Consider the following 22,487-nt stretch of genomic DNA (forward strand, 5'->3'; position numbering starts at 1 on the left):
TCATCAGACTGTTAGAGAGCAAATTAAGATAAGATACTCAGCCACTATAGTTGTTTCTAGTGCTGGTTGTGCTCTGTGGTTGATTGGGAGATTTGCTGGCAAAGTATGAAGTTCCACAGGGAAACCATGTTAGGAAAGCAATTGTGATCATCTCTCAGCTGCAGAGTAACATGGAGTTTGCAGGAATTGCCAGTGATTAAAGCTCTTTATATTGCTTGGCTGGCCAACAATCAAACCATTCATGCTGATTAATACAATAATAAAGAATTTATTTAATTCAAATTTTACTTATATTGCCATAATAAGAAAGTAGCAGTAGGTGTGTCAGGTTCCTCTCATCATTAGTATTGGAAGGCAAGGAAAAGGTAATGCTGGCAAGTTAAAGAAGGTCTAGAGGTTTACCCCAGTCACAATGGACAGAGATAGTGGAAGACAGAGTGCCTCGAGACCATGCATTACGTCTGCTGACTCTCAGCTCAAAGGTGACCCAAATCTTGTGGCACCAACATTTAGATCCATGTGCTCCACATAGTCTAGTGTTCAGACTGGCAATCAGACCAGGCACTGTGTCCTAGGACTCTGATCTGTAACAAACCCTCCTATCCTTTGTCCACATTGGCAGCCATCCTCTCCTCACTCTCCTGCCCACCTGCCCACCCTCCTACCTGCTCACTTCCTCCCTCTCAGTGCCCTCACTCCCTTCCCCATGTTCATTCTCAGTGGTCGTTGCATGTACGTGCCTTGGCACCCTTCAGCTCATTAAGCCCACTGCCTTGCCTCATGTTTTGACAGGTTTTGTGAGTTTTGACAATCCTGCCAGTGCCCAAGCTGCTATCCAGGCCATGAATGGATTCCAGATTGGCATGAAGAGGCTGAAGGTGCAGCTGAAGAGGCCAAAGGATGCTAATCGTCCCTACTGAAGGGTTGTGGGAACCACTGGATACAAAGCACTAGCACAGGTAACTGCATGGGGAAGGGGGTGTCAACTACTCCTGTAGCGTCTCTCTGTGTTGTAGACCCTCAAGGAGATTGAGTTCTATGACTCTCTATCTTCTGCCATCTTGACTCTGGCTGGAGCCACTCTGCTCAGACAGGCACCCATGCATCAACTAGGAACTGTTTGTGTGTGTGTCTCTTTAGAAAAAGGCGTGGAAGGATGCTTACCAAGGGATAAGAAAATTTCCTCATCCCAGGGGCATCCTGCATCTCTAGAACGTGTTTCTAGTCACTAGAGGAGAGCCCAAACCTGTCCTCATTCCCCATGCTCAGTGAAAGAGAGCATTTTCTGGTGCTTGAAGAAAATCTGCAATTAAGAGGTGGGACTGGGCTGCAGTTTAATCCCAGGTGACTGAACTGGGACAGTGTCTGTCTCAATAGCTCTGTGTTGCAAACGTTTTCAAAGCATTCTTCATTCTTCATGCAGTACAGTCTGTATCCAATTCCATCTCAGCATAATAACTTAATGTAAATATGTCTCCCTGACAACCAAATAACCCCTGATTTCTTTCTTCACCAACCCAAAAAATTAACAGAAGGACCCATGTTCACTTCTTGGTCAGCTGTTTTAAACTCCTGTGTGTAGATAAAACCCAAACCAAGCCAAGGAAGTTTAGTTGGAGTAAAGACCTGGGGTCTCATTTTTAGGCTCATGTGCCTTGTATTGCTGGAAACAAGCCAGCTGGATGTTCCAAGGGAACTTCTAATACATGTGACAACACCAAAAATATCAGAAGACATAGCTTGTTTCATTGGAATCCCAACATATCACCAATAACAAAAATGAAGATGTTTCCAAAACAGAAATATTTTCCACCACTGGCTGGCTCTTTCATTATGTAATTCTTTGAGAAACAGAAATATAAACCCCTATGTGTTTGTTTACTGAGACAGAAAGCCTCCCTGTTGTTAAAATGGTTCCACAACAGAGATTCCCCAATAAACTCAGCACCTAGGGAGGCCTAAGCAATTTGTACTCCTGAATTAGTGATAAAGAGATTGGCTAGGTGACCTTTCATTCTAGCTGTAATATCTAAGATTCTGTGATTTCTATTCAGGCCTCTTTTGATTCATCTAAGACAGGCAGGAAATCCCTATCTTCAACTTTCCCAAAGAAAAACAGAGTGTTTTAATTTTTCACTGGGATCCCAAATATCTTTAAAAAACATATTTTTCCAGTCTTCAGAACAGTATCCTTTCCAGTGAGAATTCAGGAAGGGGATGAAATGTCTTTGAAAGAGGTGTTGCACTGAAGGCAGCATAGAGGAGATTAAGAAACCTTTCAATAAATGTATTAGGTGCATGTGCCGGAAACAGCCTCAATAGTTTAGAATCTCCTTTATATGTGACTATATGAAGATAACGATCAATGCATTTTTCCCCTTCAAAAACCTCTTTTATTTTCCTTGCTTGTGAAAAGGCCTCTTGGAAGCTTGAAACCAAAACATGTTGCCATATCCAAATGCTTTTTGCTTCATCACACTGGCTTTTTTTCTGCAGGCTTTGCTGGGGGAGAGCAGGGGGTGCATGCATGCAATTGTGTTAAAGCGGGGTCTGCCTTTGTCAGGGAGGTTTTCTGTGACACCTGCAAAGGGATCAATGGACACAAAGATCTCCCTAGTCAAGCACCAGGCTTTATGTCTCAGCATAGCTGTGCTCACTGAGGACATGCTTTTTTCTCATGGTGGTGTAAGATGCAGGGCTGTAGATATCTGTGTTGTTCAAGATTCACCAGTATGAGTCGTCAGTGGTTTTTATAATCATGGTTCATCATGAAGTGCTCTGAGGTCTCAGCTTGTTTCCTACAAAAAGATTACTCACTAGCCTAGTAGGACTTGTTGCTTGGGTATTTTTTTCCCCTCAATAAATTATGTAAAAAGGAATCAGCAGGTAAAATGGTAGTATAGTTCCATAGTCTCTCAAAGCATTTTTTTCCTTTCCTTTGCTTCTACTAAGCAGAAGAGTCTTGAAGTGTTGCCTCTGGACAGGAAGTCCTTTAGCCTTCCTGGCTTTTACTTCAGCTTCAGTATACTCTGCTGTCCAGAAAAATCATTCAGTTTTTACCACCAGATCACTTCCACCCTTGGATTAGAGAACCTTGTTTAGAGACCCTATCTAAATGTATCTCAGAGGTCCTTGTTCTCTTGTGTTCTCACAACTTGTTGAGCCTGATGCAGGACCCATACACAGCTTTTAGCAAAAGGAGTTCTCCAGGAAAAAAAGTTTTACACGTGTGTTTTTCCACCTGACAAAAGGAATTGCCTGACAGCAGGTGGTCGCAGGAGAACACTGCAGAAACATTCCCCAGCTGAGGATTTGGGTTGGCACAGGGTACGGGGTACAGAACTATGCTGCAATAGACTGGAGAGGATGTTTGGTGACAGCAAGAATACCCAGAAGGCCAGATGGGCTTGAACCCGGGTCTCTCTTCAGCTCATCTGCCTCCCAGTGCTTGGGAACATCGATACCAGCACTCTAGAGGCAGGCAGGATTCTCAGTCACAAAGGCCACAGGTCAGCTTCCCACTAGGCTGAGCAGTAGTGATCACCAGCAGGCTAAGCCCTCAGGAGTAAGCCTGACTCAGAGATAGGTCAGCTGTTCTTGGCTCAGCACAGTATTATTGTGCCTCCACTGCTGGCTTGATTTGCAACTTCCTTTAACTGATAGAAAGATAATAACTCTATTGTGCATTTTAGCTATCTTTATTTTGGATGCAGACCTTCAGGGTTTTTAATTCCAATTTGAAGCATGTGTATAACCATATTGACACCAGAGTAATTCATGTGATTCAAGAGGATGCTCAAGAAACTTTTTAATTGGGATTTTTCCAAGAAAAGTTTTTTTTCTATTGAATTGCTTTCAAAAAATAAAAAAGTGCCTGCGACAACAACAACAACAAAAAAGCAGCACCCAGTTTGATATAATCCCTCAGAGTGATTTTTTCCTAACTGAGAAAGAAGAGCTTCACTGAATTTTAATTCTGGATGAACGTTTAAAAAAAAATACTTATAAATGTCCCTTTTGGGACACAAGCAGTCTAGGCCACAGTGATTTGAAGTCCTTTGTTTTCTTTGCAAGTGCTCTAAGCTTACTGTCAAACACTGAAAGGGTCTCTGTGATATGGCAGATAAGCCCAAAGCTGCAGCAAGCAAAGCCCTGAAGAATTTAGATGGCAAAATGGCTTCTGATGTTCTCTTTCTTCTTTATAATTAAAGAGGTGGTTGTAGGAAAAAGAAAAAGAAAAAAAAGAAAAAGAAAAAAAAAAAAGAAAGAGGGGAGGAATAATGGGCTGGGCGAAGGCAAAATAGAGGAGGATCATTTGAGGCAACTCTGCCAAAATCAGTGTATTCTATTACTAATTCCCCCTCAGGACTAGGAAGCAAGGACTTGGAGACATTCCACGTGCCTTTCAGATAGTAAATGCACAAAATAATTAAGGAAAAAACAACCTGAAATCCACAGCTCCCTTAGGTGGGCATTGCTAGGAGGCCTTCCATGCCTTGGGCTATGCCAAAGTTGCAGCCCACAGTGCCTGGGGCTGTGTGTGAGCCCTGAGCCCACAGAGGGCTGCTGGGACAGGCAGGCACGGTAGGACAACACAGCCTAGAAAGCTGCACAGCTCACAGCCCTTCCAGAGCTCAGGGCACAATGCAGAGCAGCCCAGGAGCATCCAGCTGATAGATCAATAAAAGACACAGCACACTGTAGCCCTGAAAATCCTGTCCATTCCCCTTCTGTGGCTTCATTGCAGTGACTGGTCACCAGCAGAGTGATGTTTTCCACCTCAGACACTCTGCTGCTGAAGTTTTATTTAAAGCTAAAGATGCAGAGACATTTGGGTGAGACTAACCAAGAGCACTGGCATGAAACCGAGTGAGACAAAGTGAGTGTGGACGAGACAAAAGAGAAACAGCAAAGTGAAAAAAAAAAAAATAGAAGGATCACCAGCAAGATTTTTTTAGCTGTGCTTCAGAGTAGTGACAAAACATTAAATGAATGCACTGCCCAAGCAACCTGCTTCTACAAAACACCAGGGGAAATAACATAGGTCAAAGCTCAAGTATGAAAAAAAAGATTTTAGGGTCCTCCTTCACTGCTTCCTGAATGTGGACTGATTTCTGGTTTATTGTAAAATGTGGGAAATATATGTTTTTTCAGATGTCTGGAATAGGTGATATTTTTACTCTGAGGAAATGTCTTTTTTTTCTTTTTTTCTTTTTTTTCTTTTCTTTTTTTTTTTTTTTTTAATTGGAGTGTATATTTTACCAAACTGGAAAACTTTACATTTCTCTTTTTTATCCCTAATAAGAGAAAAAAATAAAAGCAACCCAAACTCCAATTTAAAGTAAGATTATACTATCAGCCGAAAATAAAACAAAAAAGCAAAATTCCTAATAGCCATAAACAAAAATATGTGAGTGGAAAATTTCTATCTTGTCTTGTCATTTCAGATGACTTCAATACGAAGTCTACTGAAAGTGTATTTTTTACTGAAATTTTTCTTGCTTATGCCTCCCAGATAGCTTTCTATTACCTCTAGTGAGAGGTTATTCTGCAGCTGCATTGATTTCACTGTTTTCTATTAGGCTATTCATCTTGAGATTCATTCCAAATATCCTTTTTCAAGATTAAAATCCCATCTCTTGTAATTATGCCTCCTACAATCATGCTAACCAGCTCCTCTTCCACCTGCACAAATTATTGTTGTTTCCCTCTTTTAGTCATCATTTAGATCGTTTAGGACTTGCTTACATTATGGAAATTTGCACTAGTATAATTGCATCAAAACAGTACTCTAGCACAAGCTTTAATATGAGTAAATAAAGACAAAAAAAAATCAGCGCAGCTTAATTTTGGAAAGTCTGTTCAGGTACTGGAAAAACATCACCTCAGCCAATATGGTTTTTTGTTCTTTGGATTACTTTTTTCATTTCCACTGACACCTTTGATTAAATTAAGCATCCCTCACTGTGTTTGCAACCCAAACTTTGTGCTTTTGTGCTTGTACTGAGGGACTGGAAGTGAATTTTAGTGGGGGAGGCTAAAATAGGACTCCTGAAGGTCTTTGCAATACTGACAAGGAAATCCTTCATTTTTCTGTCTGATCATTTTTAACCTGCCTGTTCATTTAAATTACTGGTAACTGTATTGTGGCAAAATTCTCAAGTCTTTTCTACAAACCACAGTTTCAATACCAGAGCATGAAAAATCCCATTTGCTAATTATTTTACTCTAAGATTGGCACACAATATAATGCACTGATGGAAAACGACAATAATTAATTATTGCATTTACTCCAAAATTACAATCAGTAATTACTGCTCTGAGACTGAATTCCATTCAGCAATATTTGGAACTTGTTGTTCCTCAAAGCAGGGCAGCTTTTCAGGAGTATTGCTGTGTTTGCATCTAAATGAGTCCATGTAGGTCACTAACGGATCCGCGCTATTTGTCATGGGAGTGATAAAGCAGCACAAGGCAATACCACAACACTTTCCCTCAGTTTGGAGCAGGAATTCTTTATTAAAACCCAGGTCCCCCCCCCTCTTTTTTTTTTTTAATGTTAAATAATGTAAATACTTCAGAAATAAATAATAGATATTAAAGCAGCCTCCCACTTCTCATCTCGCTGTGGTACCCTTGGCCCTTGTGCTGTGAAGTAAACTTGTGGGGAATTGTGAGAACTTTTGCCAAACACTCAACCAGCAAAGAGCCTTCTGAGTTTTTCCTTGTATATACAATACTGTGAAAAGACCAGGAGCTTGTTATGGTGGTGCCCTCTTCAAAGGCTTCCAACAGCAAAACCCCCAAAGCTTCAGGTTTGACTTGAGGGTCGTAACTTCATATTCAGCCACTTCACCAAGATTAGTGTGGGAGATCATATGGACAATGTCACACAAATTACTTGAGTAAGTCAGATTTTAGAGCCTTTCTGAACTCAGTGTAGGCTCCAATTGCATCAGTTAGTGGGCAGCTGCAGTAACCTGAAAACAGCAGCCTTTGAAAGAACACTTTTACCAGGTTTGTTCAGCACAAAGATTTGCTGGGCATGAGGGACTGCAACTTGAAGAAAAAATGGGAAATATAAGAAAAGGAAAGACTAGGTGTTTGAAACAGCAGTGATTTGAAATGAGAGCCAAAGAGATGGAAAAACACAGGAGACATCCATAGCCAAAATTTTTGTTCAAGCAGCAGCAGCAGCAAACACTGACAGAATGAATCCTCTGCTCAATAAAATATGTACAACACAAAAGACCCACAATGAAAGAGGATTTTGAAAATACAGGATGAGTCCTAGAAAACAAGCACAGTCATTTTTCTACAGGACCTTCAAATAAGTTGCAAGTCATCAAAATCCATTGATACTGGGGCGTTAGAGAGACCAGTACTCACTAGTGAGGAAATGGGAAACAGGCATGTTACCAATTTGCAAATGCTGCTCAGGGGGAGGGCAAAGAAAGGTCTAGAACTTCAGACATGTTCCTCTCAGATGGCCCCATATTTGAAGGCAGATAGAGCTGTCTTTGGTATGTTCAGTTAATACAAACATCAGCACCATGGGCATGGATTTTTGTCCAGGTAAAGACAATATGAACAGTATAGGCCAAAGGCAGGGCACAGCCCTCTAGGTCTAAGAAGAAGGTTAAAACCTTCTTCCAGGAAAACTGGAAACTCACAATGAAATCAGAGTTATGAGTCAACCCCAACATGTGATTCACAGGACTCGGGTCGCTTGTGCAGCACTGATCAGTAGGCTGAAAATGATCTGATCTTTTTGTCACTGACCTTTGAGAGCTACTGCAGAACCATAAATTGAAGCTCTAAGGGGTAGTGTTTGGCACTTACACTGTAGAGACAAAGAAAAGGGAGGCTAAAAAACTCCATGAAATTTACTCTGCAGGGGAAAACTGCTACAGGAGTTGGCAAGAATCTTAATAAGAGGTTGCAGGGTACTCCATCAATGTGAGCACCTTAAATTGATGTCCTTATGGTTTGGAAGGCATATACAATCAGCTGCACTAGAACACTGTTTCTCGTTCCCACAGTTATACCCAGTAATTTATCAAATGCAATAATTGCATATTTGAATAATTCATAGGTACGGTAACTTTGGCCAGATACAAGTGAATATCAAAACTCTGGTCTCTGAAGTGTTTGATTCAGCTGTAGCAGAGAATTGAAGGTTTACGGTACAAACCTTGCCTCTCAGGTGTCTTTCATCCTGCCCTGTGACTGCAGTTAGGAAAAAAAAAGAGTTTTTATTTCAAATGGTTCATTTTTCCACTTAGCTGAGCTTCATCCAACCTGTTTGAAATATTGGGTGGAAGGCTGAGCTGGAGGGAAAAGGAGAACAGCAGTTAAGTCATTTCCCAAGCAAGAAGCATAGTAAATGAAAACTCAGTGCTCTATCTGGAAAAGTACTAACCACAACCATGATCAGGCTAAGTTCTCAGGCAGCGTCAATCACCAGCTCCTCTGTAGCCAGTTAAGTGACACTGATTTATGGCAGCCTAGGATTCAGGCCCACTATTACTTATTTAACTCTAAATGTTCTCATAGCAGAGATGTTTCAATTATTTGCAATTCTAGAGGGAGGTGCAATGTCACCATTCTAGCTGCTCCGGTGTTCTTAGAGCAGAGACACTAGAGAATGATCACGCCTACCTTCAAATATTACCATGGCTCATTTTAAAAATGCCTTTTTAGGATAATGACTTACAAACAGAAGAAACTCTCTTGTACCCATGGAAAGCTGCAGCTCCACATTCAAGTAATCGTGTTTGGAAAGCAGATTTCTCCCATTTATTGGAAGATACATTCTCCTTCCCCAGCTCTTCAGATATCCCTTTTTCCCGTGTAAAACTGCTGCTGCGATCCAGCAGCTGGGCTGCCTGAAGCATCTGTTCTATGCAGAGCAATAACACTCTAAAATCCTCACAGTGACAAGATGCCTAACTTTGAAGTTTCTGGCTCTATGATGCCCATTCCTTGATGCCCAAGATATCTTTTGGTTGATTTAGATGTGCTGTAGATGGTTGTCATGGCAGAGCCTTAAAAGCAGGTTGTTCCAAAAGAAAACAAGTTTTCACTACCTTGATTTCTAAGGATTTGGAAAAAATTGGGCCATTAAATTCATGGGCTGTGCAGTCAGCTAAAAATGTGTCTTTGCTGGATAAAATTCTCTATTTTTCTCTACTCTCTTGACTCATCTCCACTCATGAGCAGCGGTTGCATCCCATTTGCTGTGGCATATGACAGATGAATGCTTTCCAAGCTCTTTGTTTTCCTCTGTGCATTCTCCTTGCATGGTACACATTTCTCCATCATGGCACATAGGACACTGAGAAAGGACACCAGGCAGGCAGCCCAATGCCAGCTGCAGGAAACTGGGCTCCTACATGTCAGTTTTAAGAGATTTGGTGCTTTCAGAAGTGTGTTTATTTGGGGAGTTTCTGTCTTCTGCTCAGGTTACAAGAGCATTGTTTAGTACAGACCATACAGACCTTGTTACAAAAAAACCCAACAGAAATTCTTACAGGCCTTGTTCCCTTTACCCATGAAAACCAGGGTAATCCAATTTAGAGAAAGGTGTAAAGATCCCAGTCAGGAGTAAAGGAATAGCTCACACCTAGAGAAGTATTCCTACACTTAAATCTGAATTGAGGAATTAATGTCCTTTGATTGGTTTGTTGAGGAGCATGCTAACATGCTCTTAGTAATTAGGAAAGGCACACAGACTGGCACCATGGTTATCTCTGGGGTCTTTTCTCTTTCAGCACAGACCCACTTCCTGACAGCCTGACTTCTGGAACTCACCAGGGATTCCTGGAAGCAACCTCAGGATGCCACTTAGGATAAAATGCAAATAATTTCTTTCTTCAGAAATACTCTAGAATCAATGAGTTGTCCTGAGGTTCACAGGTATCTGAAGAAGTGCTGGGCCTGTCTTTCACATGGGGAAAGAAAGTAGACTTTAAGGGAGTGACGATGATTTGTGCTAGCTAAAGGGTTGCTGTGGGATTTGGCCACTTACGCTCAGGGAGCAGAAATCTTCTGCTTTTTCTCTTCTAATCTTTCAAATTGCCTCTGTAATTTTTTTTCCCCAAGTTGTGTGTGCTCAGTGTGTTCTGTCGATGAGAGATGTGGTAATGTCACTCTGCTAGGAGTTTTATGGTTCACAGAAGGCAGAATTTGTTTTGAGATAGACAGATAGATGCATGTCTGGTGCCTGCACACGTTGTATTACAGGGATTGATCCAAAATTTTCAACACTAAAATCCCAAACAAAAGACTGAGGGAATCTCTGTCTGGGAGATTTCTGCTGGATTTTATCTCTTTTTTTTTTCTCATTAATACAAGCCTTTAAAAACATATCATCCCTATCCCTTTGCCCAAATGATTGGAGAAGATCACAGTAAAGAAGGATCAATAGCAAATAAGTAGTCTACATTTTCTCAGGTGTCAATGTAAAGGAGGTCAGACACACCATACTGGGAAGGGAAGGATACACAGTTAGGGAAGTCTGGTGTGGATTCAGATAAGGGACATTCATCGTGACAAAGGAGGAGGTGAATCCTGTTGCTCATGCAGCTGGTGAACTTAGGGAAGGTGGCAGCGATGCTCATGTCCCCATGACCATCTAGGCTCAGGACCACACTGAGATCTGGGCTCTCCCTGCACGTGAGAGGGCAATGAAAAGGAGCAGAATCACTGGCTGATGGGAGCAGTAGGGGCACCATCCTGTCAAGCTGCCTGTGGAGCCTGGAACTGCCTCCTAATGAAGGCAAGTGGCTGGTCACAACTGGAGGCGAGCTGTTCCCCATTTGTTTGTGCTCCTCAGAGTGGCAGGGATCCGCTCTCCATCAGAATAATCCAATTGAACAAAATTATTCATATTAGCAGGCACATCTGTCTGAGGCCAAAGCAGAACCCTGGTGTTAGTTTAATAAATGGCGTTCATTAAACTCAGCTGAAAATATAATCTGGAGAGACTGATGGGGTGAACAGAGCAGAGAATAAGCAAAAGGAGTTAGCAATTATCGGATGTCATTTGTTCTACTGGTACCATGGAATTGGAGCCTGTTTGCTGAAATCTTAATTTCATTTTGCTGAGGCAGAATCTATCAGAGAAGCTTATACTGCAGCTATGATTCCTGTTTGTCAGACCCTGGAAGGGAATGTGGCATTTTTCTTCCCTCCTTTTCTAACAGACAGACCTCTGAAAGTGCACAGATCCCATCAGAGAGCCCAAGGACAGGAAAGACAGAGGAAGCAGCCTTTCCTTTGCCAGGAAAAGTCTGCTGAGTGAAGTTCCCTGTGCTGCAATGGAGAGAACATGGGCAATGTTTTGGGACAATAACTTTGGGTATTTCCAGTGCAGCAGAAGCCATAAATATTCCCAGTTCCTCTGCCATTTCCCTCCGTACCAAGACAGTGTAGAAATACTTCTCTCTTTACTTCAGGAATATTTTGCGCTCTATAGGGTAAGGGCCAGTGTTTCCACTGGCAAATGTTTCCCCTTTATCAGACTATACAAAAGTTGGGTTGTTCTTGGTGGTCAGATCAGAGAAGTTCCCGCAGCTGTGCATGGGTGGTTGTTGAGGGCAGCACAGGGGAGGAGGCACAGGCAAGGCCTTGAGGTGCTGGAGGCAGCCATATATTCAGAGCTTAACCCTGATGGTCTGGGGCTGCCGCCTTCAGGCCCAGCTCAGTTATCTGGCTTTAACATTCCTGGCCATAAGTCTCCCACAAAACACTGAATCCAGAGAGAGTGGTCTTAAGAGGGAGAGCTGCCTTTCCCAATTCCTGGCTAGCAGAGACAAGCTTCTTGGGACTGACTTACAGAATGGTCAGCATTTGAAGATTGACTGGACAACCTGTTTCTTGCTTATTGCTTTGGTTTTGTTCAGTTTTAACTTGTCCCTATGGGTATTCAAATGGTCCTTGGTGTGCTCCAGGGAAGGCAAGGAAGGATTTTATATTTATAGACTTGCCAGAGCTATCGAGTCCTAGCCAATTAGAAAAAATCAAAAGAATAATGGAGAAGAAGGGAAAGCTTGACCTCATGAGCTTTCAGTGTTGATTAGTTTGTTGGTGTCAGGAACCTTTTCTTGTTCAGGGCACACTGACTGTGAAATAACCTTTTTCCCCCTACTCTTTAATCTGTCTCCTGTATTCCCAAGGGGAAGAACGAGCCAATACCTGCCCTCCTGGAGTTCTGCTTTAGAGAAAGCAAGTGCATGGACTTGCACACTAGCAGTGAGGGGCTGGTGGGTTCAGGTTTTTTCCAATATTCGTCTTCTGGGTGTGCTCTTTGGCAAGAGGCTGAACACTTTCAATTTCCTTCAAAATTGTGTAAGAATCAGTTGCCAACATGAGCTGCTCTGGAGATGGCAAGAGGTTTTTCTCGCCCTGGTGAGCACAGAAGAGACAGGGAAGTTGCCAAGATGGGCAGCATCTTTCTGATATTTGCCCTGGATTGCACCATCACAGTCAGGCCTCCTTCACAACCATGGAAGTGGGTGAGATGTGCACTGAATCCCACCTCTTGCCCACTACCATTCATGTTAATCCTGAGCTTCTTGGCACAGGGAGGAGCATAGAGGCTTAGGTTAACATGATCCCATCGTTTGTACGAAACTGGTGAGAAACTTGCTGAATTTGCTTGGTTCAGCTCTGTGGATCAGGCAATGATAGCACTCCCAAGCTAGCACAGCTGCAGGCACAAATGGACATGCTTCATAAGCACAGGCTCTCTCTGGCGACAATGAAGCAGAAACCCAAAAAAATGAGACTGATCAGACTCAACTGGATGCAAATAGAATTTGGGATTTATTTCCAATACTCTTTACAAAGTATGTTGAAGTAATCTTATGAACCAGACATCATGGGAATCAGCACAATGGTTTTCAGTGCTTTCAGAAAAAAAAATGTTTTGTTTTGGATTTCTTTTTAAATTCTCAGACAAAAAGTTTTGACTATTTGTAAGAAGTGATAATGTTTGACTGATCACCTGCATTTTCCACCCAAAAAGGCTTTGAACAAAAATGTGATCCAGTTCTAAATTAGAATTATATAAATACCTCAGCTATAGCAGTGAAATGAGTCACAGACATGAGTCACATGGGTAAGTGTTTTCAGAATCAAATTCTGAGATACTAAAATTCACCAAGAGATGTGAATTCTTCACATGGAAACCACTCCAACTATATGGTGGAATTCTTATCTTTCTCCAACTCAGAAAGAGTTACCACCTCCTTAGTAAAAGTGTCTTCTGCTAGAAGTTTCATACAGAATTTGGCTTCAAGAATGTTTGTGGTTTTTTTAACAAAAAATCATGAATATTTAATAATTATTAGAACTATATAAGCTTATTGAGTCATCCTGGATTTTAATCAATTTGAAATATTTGGGGCACAAATTTCCACCTTACTGCTCTTCACTGGAGGTACATCAGAGCTTTAGTGCAATTAAAATGAGGCAGGAAATATTTTTAGCTAATTGCACTGTGCACCTTGAGGGTAATTTGAAGCTGCAGGCAAAAAAAAATAAAATATTAGAAGGAGTAATTGAGTGCTGCAAGCTGGGACTATGTGTTTCTGGCTGCATTCTGATTTAAAGGGATATAAAGACTGGACATGGAGCTGAACAGCTTTGGCAGAAGGAGAGTGAAATCTTACCTCTGGCGAATAGTCCCAGGATGCATCACAGGGCAGCAGACCCAGCAGCCCTGCCGCTAGTACAGGACCAGCTTTGGGAGGGTCACTGGAGAACGTGCCCCTGAAAGGGATGTCAGGCTGGGAGATGAACTCGGGTCTCTTCCTTTTGTAATCCCACACAAGTACCACTCCAGCACAACCTTTCTGTACCTGGTGAGCAACTACAGACCAGTTCTTATTCTTTTAGCCTAGCAGGCCGCTCTGGGCTCTCATTTCTCATGGCAGCTGCTGTAGCCACTGGGGGCGTGTATCAGACAGCCCCCTAGGATGGCACAGGCAGCTTAATTGTACCTGCTGTGATCTACGAGCTGGACTTTACTGGGGTCTTGATGTCATCCTAAGGGTCTGCTGAGGAAAGGAAGAGGGGAGCAGGATCACCATCTAACTGTCAACAACAAAACCAGGAGAGTGTAGCACTGGTTTCATCAGCATTTTGATAAGGTCTAGTCAATCTATAAAGGGAAAAAGCAGAAACAGCAGAGACCAGGTGCAGAGGCTTTCTTACAGCTTCCCAATTAGACTTAGTTCTCAGCCATGTACGTTTTTTTAATTAAACTGTTGGTACAATGCTCAGGAGATAGAAAACTCCTTGAGGCCCTCTTGTAATAAAGAACCTTTCATTGTATGCAGAAAGGCAAGCTTAATTTCCTCTCCCACCTAATATCCACCTGCAGAAAAAGCAGGGGTGAGCACCATGTATGAGGCAGGATAAATGCTCCTCAGGGCACAGGACCCACTGATTTGGCCATTGGGAGGGAAAAAGGCTACATCCTTTGCAGCAAAAGTAGCCTTTTAATACTCATTTGACCCTTACCATCATTGCTTCACAAAATGACCTGAGTTCATTGCACTGATCTTTGCCTGCAAAATTCTTGATTGGCAAAACAGAGCTGAGAAAGGAAAAGGGCCATGGCTATGTTTGAATGAGCAAGTAAATTCTGGGTGTTGCTGAGGAGGGTGGACAGGGCTGTGACGACTCAGACTTTACCAAGCCCTTAGTTGCTCCCAACTGCAACCCTGGTGGTAGGCAGAGCTCCCTCCAGCAACCAACCCACCCTGAATCCCCACTCTGCCCAGCCTAGCCCTTCCTCTGAACACACACCTCCACATCTTTTTCAGAACACCTCCACCACCCCTGTGGCCCCCACCACCCTGAGGCCACCTCTTCTGCCACTGCTCAGGGGCAGAATGAGAAAAGGCAACACAGCTCAGGGAGCCAGTGACATTTTCTGACGGCCCAGGCTGGCTTCTCCAGGAGCAGCTGCTCCGTTGTGGTGCTTTTTCATCTGCTGCTTTAGACTAATGGCTCTAGAAAAATAGATAAATCAGAGGTGACACAGCCATTGCTGCTTGACAATTTTTCATCAAACAAGCTGGGGGAGGAGAGGATGACCAAAAAGTGACATTTTGACCGAACCGGATGTTTCTGCAGCAAATTTTCATTCCAGCAGATTAAAAAAGAAATGCAAACAGCAAAAAAAACGTAACTGTCTTGATTAAAAATGTTGGCCTTCAAAACACTAAATTCCTGTTAAAATGGGCTGGTTTTCAGATTGATTAGCGTAAAAAAGGCAAAAATTCATCTATTTCTCTGGCCACCTCTCCGATCCAAGACTTGTTTTGTTTATTAACTAAAATATTCACAGGAAAGAAAGCCAAAATAATGACAATTTTCCTCCAGAAAATAATTGTCATTTTTCAACTAGCTCTTAATGTAACACAGTTAAATGAGAGCAATCCTAGTAACAACACTGCAGAGCAAGTAAGTCATACAATTATTTGAAAGAAGGGCATTGCAATTTAAGAGCTAATTTTTGTCATCACCTTAAATTTATAAATGGGAAAAATGAAGCAGGGTCATCAAGCATATTAAAAAAAAAAAAAACAACACCCACAACAACAACAACAACAACACACCAAAAAAAAAAAAAAAAAAAAAAAAAAAAAGAGAAAACTTTAGTATATGAATTGCTGGACTCCCATCTCCTTGTTAGATCACACTGGCTTATCTGTCTGTGTGTGTGTGCAATTGTCCCTGTTGATACGTATGTACATGTAATACCTCTGTACATATACATATGGATATGTTGGTGTGCATTTTCATGTATATAAAGATTCATTTTTACAATCTGTCTGCTTTTTAACCTTCAGATGTTAGAACTGAAGCATCTGACAAAAACATTTTTCTCCCACCCCTAAAAATCACAGGCCAAGAATCCAGGTAAATGTGTTGATGTCTGGTATAAATTGCCAGGCTTCTTTTAATTCCAGCATGGATGCAAAGTTCCCTTCACCGCACTGCCTTTCCCACTCTAACGCATTTGGGCTCCTAATCTTGGGCTCACCACACAGCCTTAGCAGTGGTTGTCATAGGGATGGAGTCTGTTTTGGAGGGCCTTGCCTCCATTTTCCACCTCTGCCAGACAGTTCAGGCAGGAGCTGGGGAAGTGGGGGGGAATCTCTGTGTGTTGATATTGGGGTAAAGTGAAGAGAAGGACTGAGGCATAAAGAAAGCAGATCCATCCAGCAGTACTGGAGGCAAAAACAGAGAGGGAAGTTGCTATAGAAACAGTACAGAAGGCAGGGGAGAAAAACACAGACTGGAATTTTAATAATATTGATCAGCTTCAGAGGCAATAGCTGTGAAGATCTATCACTGGTTGCAAAAAAATCTCCAGTTCCCTCCAGTAGGTGTGCACGGCCACAGGTTCTAGCAGTGAGAAAGACAGGATTCAGACTGCAGTTTTGGATGCAGAGGCCCACGTGTGTGTAAATTGAGATGAATATATGTTGTGAAAGAGTGAAGAAGCTGGCATACACCATGATCAGAGACTTAGGTGTGAGCATGGGAGGCTGCCATTTTCCTGCTGGAAGAAGTGATGGCCTTTGTATTTTGTCAGGGAGAAGACAAGAAAAAAAGTATAGAGATGATCACTGGAGACTTGACTAATAAGGACTCAGGGGAGAAACGCAGTAGAAACAATGTGGAACTGGAGGCAGTAGATTTCTGCAGTGGAAGAAGAACCCAGCCTGGTAGCCCACCACGATGGTGGCAGTGTTGGGACAATTGTGTGGTCCTGTGAAGGGAACTGAGCAAGCTTGTAGCTGCAACTGGCTGCATTTGCAGCTTAGCAGATATACAATGACAACTCTTACGACACTCACCAGATAGTCAGGGACTGTTGGGCTTGTGCCACTTGCATAGTCCTCTCAGATCACCTACCTGCTGCATGCGTATCATGGAATCATACAGATTAGGTTGTGAAAAAACCTCCAAAAGTATTGAATTCAATCATTAATCCAGCACTGACAAGTCCACCACTAAACTCTGGCTCTAAGCACCACATCTATACCTCCTCTAAATACCTCCAGAAATGGTGACACCACAACTTACCAAGGCAGCTAGTTCCAGTACCCAATAAGCCTTTCAGTGAAGAAGTTATTCCTAATATCCAGTTGCAACCCAAGGCTGTTTTCTCTTGCTCTGTCACTGGTTACCAGGAGGAAGAGACTGAGCCTCACCTGTCTGTGACTTCCTTTCAGAGGGAGAGTGATGAGGTCTCCTCTCAGCCTCCTACTGTGCTGAGCAGCCCTGGGGAACACCACTACTAACCAGCCCCAGCTGGATATCATTCCATTCACCAACACCCTTTGGGCCCAAGTATTATCCATTTTTTTACCCAGGCAGCAGTGCACCCTTCCAGGTCATGAGCAGTCAGTTTCTTCTGGAAAATGCGATGGGAAATGCAGTCAAAAGCTTTACTGAAGTCCACATAGACACATTGCCAGCATTTCCCTCATCAACTAAGCAGATCACCTTGTCACAGAAGGAGATCAGGTTGATCAAGCAGGAGCTGTCTTTCAGGAACTCATGCTGGCTAGGCCTGCTCTCCTGGTTGTCCTGCATGTGCTGCATGATAGCACTGAGGATGATCTGCTTCACAAGCTTCCCCAGCACTGGAGGTCAGGCTGACTGACCTGTAGTTCCCTAGATGCTCCTTCCAGCCATTCTTCTGGATGGGCATCACACTGGGTAACCTACATCAACTGCGACTTCTCTGGTTACCAAGACTGCTGATAAATGATGGAGTTGCTTAGTGAGCACCTCTGCCAGCTCCCTCAGTACCCAGTATCACACTACGTGGGCAATGAGTGTCTCCCACAATGCAGAGATTATCCTCACAGTCCAGCCAGAAACTGCTGTTGAAAGCTTTACTGTGACAGAGGTGTTTGTAGCAATAGGACTATTGTACTGCAAACTACAGCACAGTTTGCAAGGACATGACTAGATTTATGTTTGTCTAACCAAAGCTTTAACTGAGATTCATTTCCCCTGGTGGTATAGACCTACACTGCAACTATTCCCTTCATAGCAAGTCAGTCAAGGTCCTCTTTATAACCTCAAGAGAGATACTGTTTCCTTTTGCCCATGACTCACAGTCTTATCTGAAACAGTTCCTAAGCATGAGTGAATTGGGACCTAAAATCCCTGTGTGTCTCCACTAATACTGTCCTAGAGTTATCTGTTCAGATGAAGATGTCTCCATCTTGAATTCCATCATTAGGACTTCAAGTCCTTATCTCTCTCCAGTGTTCAAGGAAAACAGTCCCAGGATGTTAGGCACGTAGGTGCTACCAAAAAGAAGTTGGACACTTAGCAGATTTATTTGACTATGGTCAGTGGAGGAGGACCTTGGACATATCCCTAGAGACTATCAAAGTGTCTTTTCCTGTCCACTGACTAGACAGCTGCTGCAGACCCCTGCTTTAGAAGAGCAGCCTAATTTGGTGCTTGAAATACAGACCTAAGTTAGTCAGATAGGTTTACCGCATGTACCTCTGGTGTGAAAGAACATTTTCAAGTGGCTTTTTTTTCCTGTTTTTTCAGCCTCAGCAAGTCCTAGTTCTCCATCTGTACATATTTATGTATATGTGTGTGTGTGTGTTTCATCGGCAGTGTCTGAGGGTGTCTGTGGAGAACAGGCAGAGGGATGGCAGTACCACCTCCGAGGCAGTGGTCACTGAATCACCAGTCCCGTCCTTCCCACTCTGCACATTAAATATTTTCCTCAATAAAATTACAGCAAAGAACATCTCCCTAGCTTGACAGTTGCCTGGATCTAGCATCCATGTGTAAAGCCACCACGCACTAAGCTCCAGTCCTGATACTGCAGCTGGCGCAATCCCATATTTCAACCCAGACAGGAGAAGTGTGTTGTGCTACTTCCCAGGAGTAGAGCAGGATATTGTTTGCTCCGCAGATCTCTCCCATTCCTGTTGCCTCCTTTGTCCATTCATTGAATCAAAGCCTGTTAACTCTTCCTTTTCCTGCTGATGCAGCTGAGGTAAGGAAAGAGACACGTCATGCCATGATGCTGCTGACAGCTCTCCTTCCTTTCCCAGCTGCTTGGTTGCTGTGTTATGACATGGACAGAAAGCCCAGAGGGGTAAGAGGGATGCTAGAGATCTTTTCCTCTTCCAGGAGCTGTACGGCTGACACTATTTTCTCTTGGGTACCTAGGGACACAAATAACAGTTCTTCCCTGGGCCATCTTCAAAAGGACAGTTTTCCCTGTCTTGGATTGTGAAATAACTAGACACAGATCTTGCATCTGCCTTGGGGGTACAAGTCTATTGTCTTTTTCAAACCCCAGGAAGCTCAGGCTGACATTTCCAGATCATCAAAGGGCAAGACTTTGGGGCCAGGCCATCAAGAAGGAGTCAGCTTCAACCAAGACAGCTGCCAACTGTGGCAAAAGTGTGGAGTTGAAGCCAGAGCTCAGATCAGGGGCTTAGTTCAGCATCGTCTCTTGTCAGCTAAGCATAACTTCTGCAGCCAAGAAAGCATGTTTCAGTTCACAGAAACAACAAAGAAACCCAAGACAAACAAACAAAAAGCCAGAGAAGGAATTTTCACCAGCTAGAATCCATGACTTCAGGATAAGAAATGCCAACAGTTTTCTTGTGACACCCCAACACAAGGTGAAATTTTATTTATGTGCAGTGACTTTTCAGAAATAGGCTGCAAGGAGAGATATGAGCCCTGCCAAGGAGACAGAAAGGCAATACCTGAAGAACAGGGTGCAGAGCTGCTGACTGAGACAAGTGTATCGTTGTGTGCAGTGATTTTTGGTGTTTACTGAGGCAAAACTCCATGGGCCAGTAAAGGGACATTTTCCTTCACAGGAAAGGAATAGGGTGTTTCTACAGATTGTAGCAACCAACCCCTGGCAGGATTTATTCTTTTCCTTTGTTCTTTGCTTTTCTTTTCCTTTCTCTTTTTGCTTTTTTGTTTTGTTTTGTTTTGTTTCTTTTCTGCTTTATCTCTTCTTCTCTTCTCTTCTCTTCTCTTCTCTTCTCTTCTCTTCTCTTCTCTTCTCTTCTCTTCTCTTCTCTTCTCTTCTCTTCTCTTCTCTTTCTCTTCTCTTCTCTTCTCTTCTCTTCCCTTCCCTTCCCTTCCCTTCCCTTCCCTTCCCTTCCCTTCCCTTCCCTTCCCTTCCCTTCCCTTCCCTTCCCTTCCCTTCCCTTCCCTTCCCTTCCCTTCCCTTCCCTTCCCTTCCCTTCCCTTCCCTTCCCTTCCCTTCCCTTCCCTTCCCTTCCCTTCCCTTCCCTTCCCTTCCCTTCCCTTCCCTTCCCTTCCCTTCCCTTCTCTTCTCTTCTCTTCTCTTCTCTTCTCTTCTCTTCTCTTCTCTTCTCTTCTCTTCTCTTCTCTTCTCTTCTCTTCTCTTCTCTTCTCTTCTCTTCTCTTCTCTTCTCTTCTCCCTTTTGGTTTCCATTATCTTTTCAATTCAGGCCAAAGCTAAATGCCAAAGGAGTAAATGTCCTTCTTTTAATGATGCTGATTTAGGGACCATTGTATCATCCAAGTCCTCTTACAAGTCTGCTTCCCACACCATATCAGCATTGCTGTTTCAGAGCCCGCCGTCCTGTGAACTGCTAAATGGACATGCAGCAACCAGCAGTAGCTGCTTTCCTTTCTGGTTTTCTTTTTTCATTGTTTCGTTTGGGTTTTGGGGTTTTTTTCAATTTATTTATTCTCAGTAGCCAATGCAGCTCTCGGCCTATTACTCCCCCACGATTTTAAACTTGGGATGTAAACCAAATTAGAATGGTACCTGCTTCAGAGTCGATCTGGGGCAGTGGAGAGGCTCCCAGAGGACTCTGGCCAGCCATCCAGCAAAGCCCAGGAAGCTGGGGGTGGCGTGGGGAAGGCCGGTGCTAATGAAAGCATTCTGGTTGGCAGTGGATGTACTTATTTTCCAGACTCCGCAAACCAATCTGTGTCTGCGCTCATCCATTCAGTGCATGCTTTCCTCAGCAGCCACTCCATCACGCTCTGTTCCTGTTTGCTGTTGACCGTGTGTCCACATTTAAGTGTGTGTTTTATGTGTGTGTCTCTGGCTAGGCCTCCTCCATTCTTTATTCTTTTTTTATTCTTCCTTACTTTCTTTTCTTTACCTTTCTTTTCTTTCTGTTCAGTTGGTTTGTTTTGCTCTCATTCTTGTTTCGTTTTCTATAGTTTAATGGCAAGTATTTCCATTAGAATTTTTTGATTGATGCTGTGTTTGTAACTTTTTTTTAATTATTATTTTCATATATATCTTCTTTCCCCACCTTTCTCTTTTTCCACACTATATATAAATATATATATATAAAAAATCTTTTCTTCTTTTGTCATTCAATCAAATTCCAACCAAGAGCCAGTCAAATCCACCACAGTCTCGCGCTGAGCTAGGAAAAAAGTTCTCGTAATGACATGAAAGTGGAGAATACAGTTCCCCAGGCCGTAAGTTCAAATCAACTCGAAGTTGAAAGTGTGACATGATGGCGTCATGTAACAAGCTAAGAATTGGTTGCATGACATGCCGTCAAGTTTCGTGCAGGTGCCGTGATTGAAGCATTTTTCTTGGATGTTGTATCAGTTGATGATTGGCCAGTCATGATCACATGTGCCTTTTTTGACTTTGTGCTGCCACAATTTTTTGCTGTGCTCATTTTCGTTTTGTTTTGGTGCTTGCAGTGGTTTCTTTATTTGTCGTTTGATTTCTCGTCAGCGTTTTATGCTTCTTTAGATGTCACATAGAAGGAAAAAAAAAGATGGATTCCTAATTCTTTAGAAAAAAAAATGGGATTGTTGTAACTACAGATAATTTGGAAAAAAAAATAGAGAGAAAAATGTGTGGTTAATTTTTTGCACTGAAAATCTTGTGATTATTTTTTTTTTTCCGGAGAATTGGGGCCTTTTTCAATTGACACCTTTTTTTTCCCCTTAGGATATTTCAAATCACTTTATAAAAATTAGAAAAAAAAAAAAAAAAAGAAAAAACAAAAATGGAAAAACCAAATCAAAACTAAAAAGACTAATGATAGTAATGGTAGTTTGCAAACTATAGCAATCAAAAAAAGCAACCCCAAGAAAAGCCTCATTGTATGTCTTTTCAAGAATTCCGAATTCTAAGGTGCCGTATTACAGCAACTCCAGCAAAAATTAATTGCTTAGAGGGAGGGAGGGATTGAGTGGGAAAAAAACCCATCCAGATCAAAAAGCAAAATGCATCTTTTTGTTTACAACTGAAAAAGGGTCCTTGACGAGTGTTTTTTATTTTTTTATTATATTATTATTTTTGGTGTTGTAATTGTTTAGACTGCTGTGTACGGTTTGCTGTTTGTTGAACCAACAGTGTGAAAACCTGCCAGCATGGATTGATATTCCGCATGACACTTTTCCACCAGAGTGGACCTTTCGCAGTTTCTAAGTTTCTTGATGTAATA

At 42.5% G+C, this 22,487-nt stretch overlaps 1 protein-coding gene across 10 annotated transcripts in view; it reads left to right on the forward strand.

Moving 5' to 3' along the window:
• Positions 1-22,487, forward strand: part of CELF4 (CUGBP Elav-like family member 4) — a 698,573-nt gene that overhangs the window by 674,268 nt on the left and 1,818 nt on the right. For all 10 annotated transcript variants that reach the window (XM_066180884.1, XM_066180885.1, XM_066180886.1 and 7 more), the window contains one exon: positions 793-959. In XM_066180884.1, the coding sequence (XP_066036981.1) occupies positions 793-920 (128 nt within the window). In that variant the 3' untranslated portion in view covers positions 921-959. The remainder of the gene's footprint in view (positions 1-792; positions 960-22,487) is intronic.

The sequence above is a fragment of the Chamaea fasciata genome, unplaced genomic scaffold (assembly GCF_029207755.1).
Source record: "Chamaea fasciata isolate MVZ Bird 193981 ecotype frontalis unplaced genomic scaffold, bChaFas1.0.hap1 SCAF_4, whole genome shotgun sequence".
Classification (NCBI taxonomy): domain Eukaryota; kingdom Metazoa; phylum Chordata; class Aves; order Passeriformes; family Sylviidae; genus Chamaea; species Chamaea fasciata.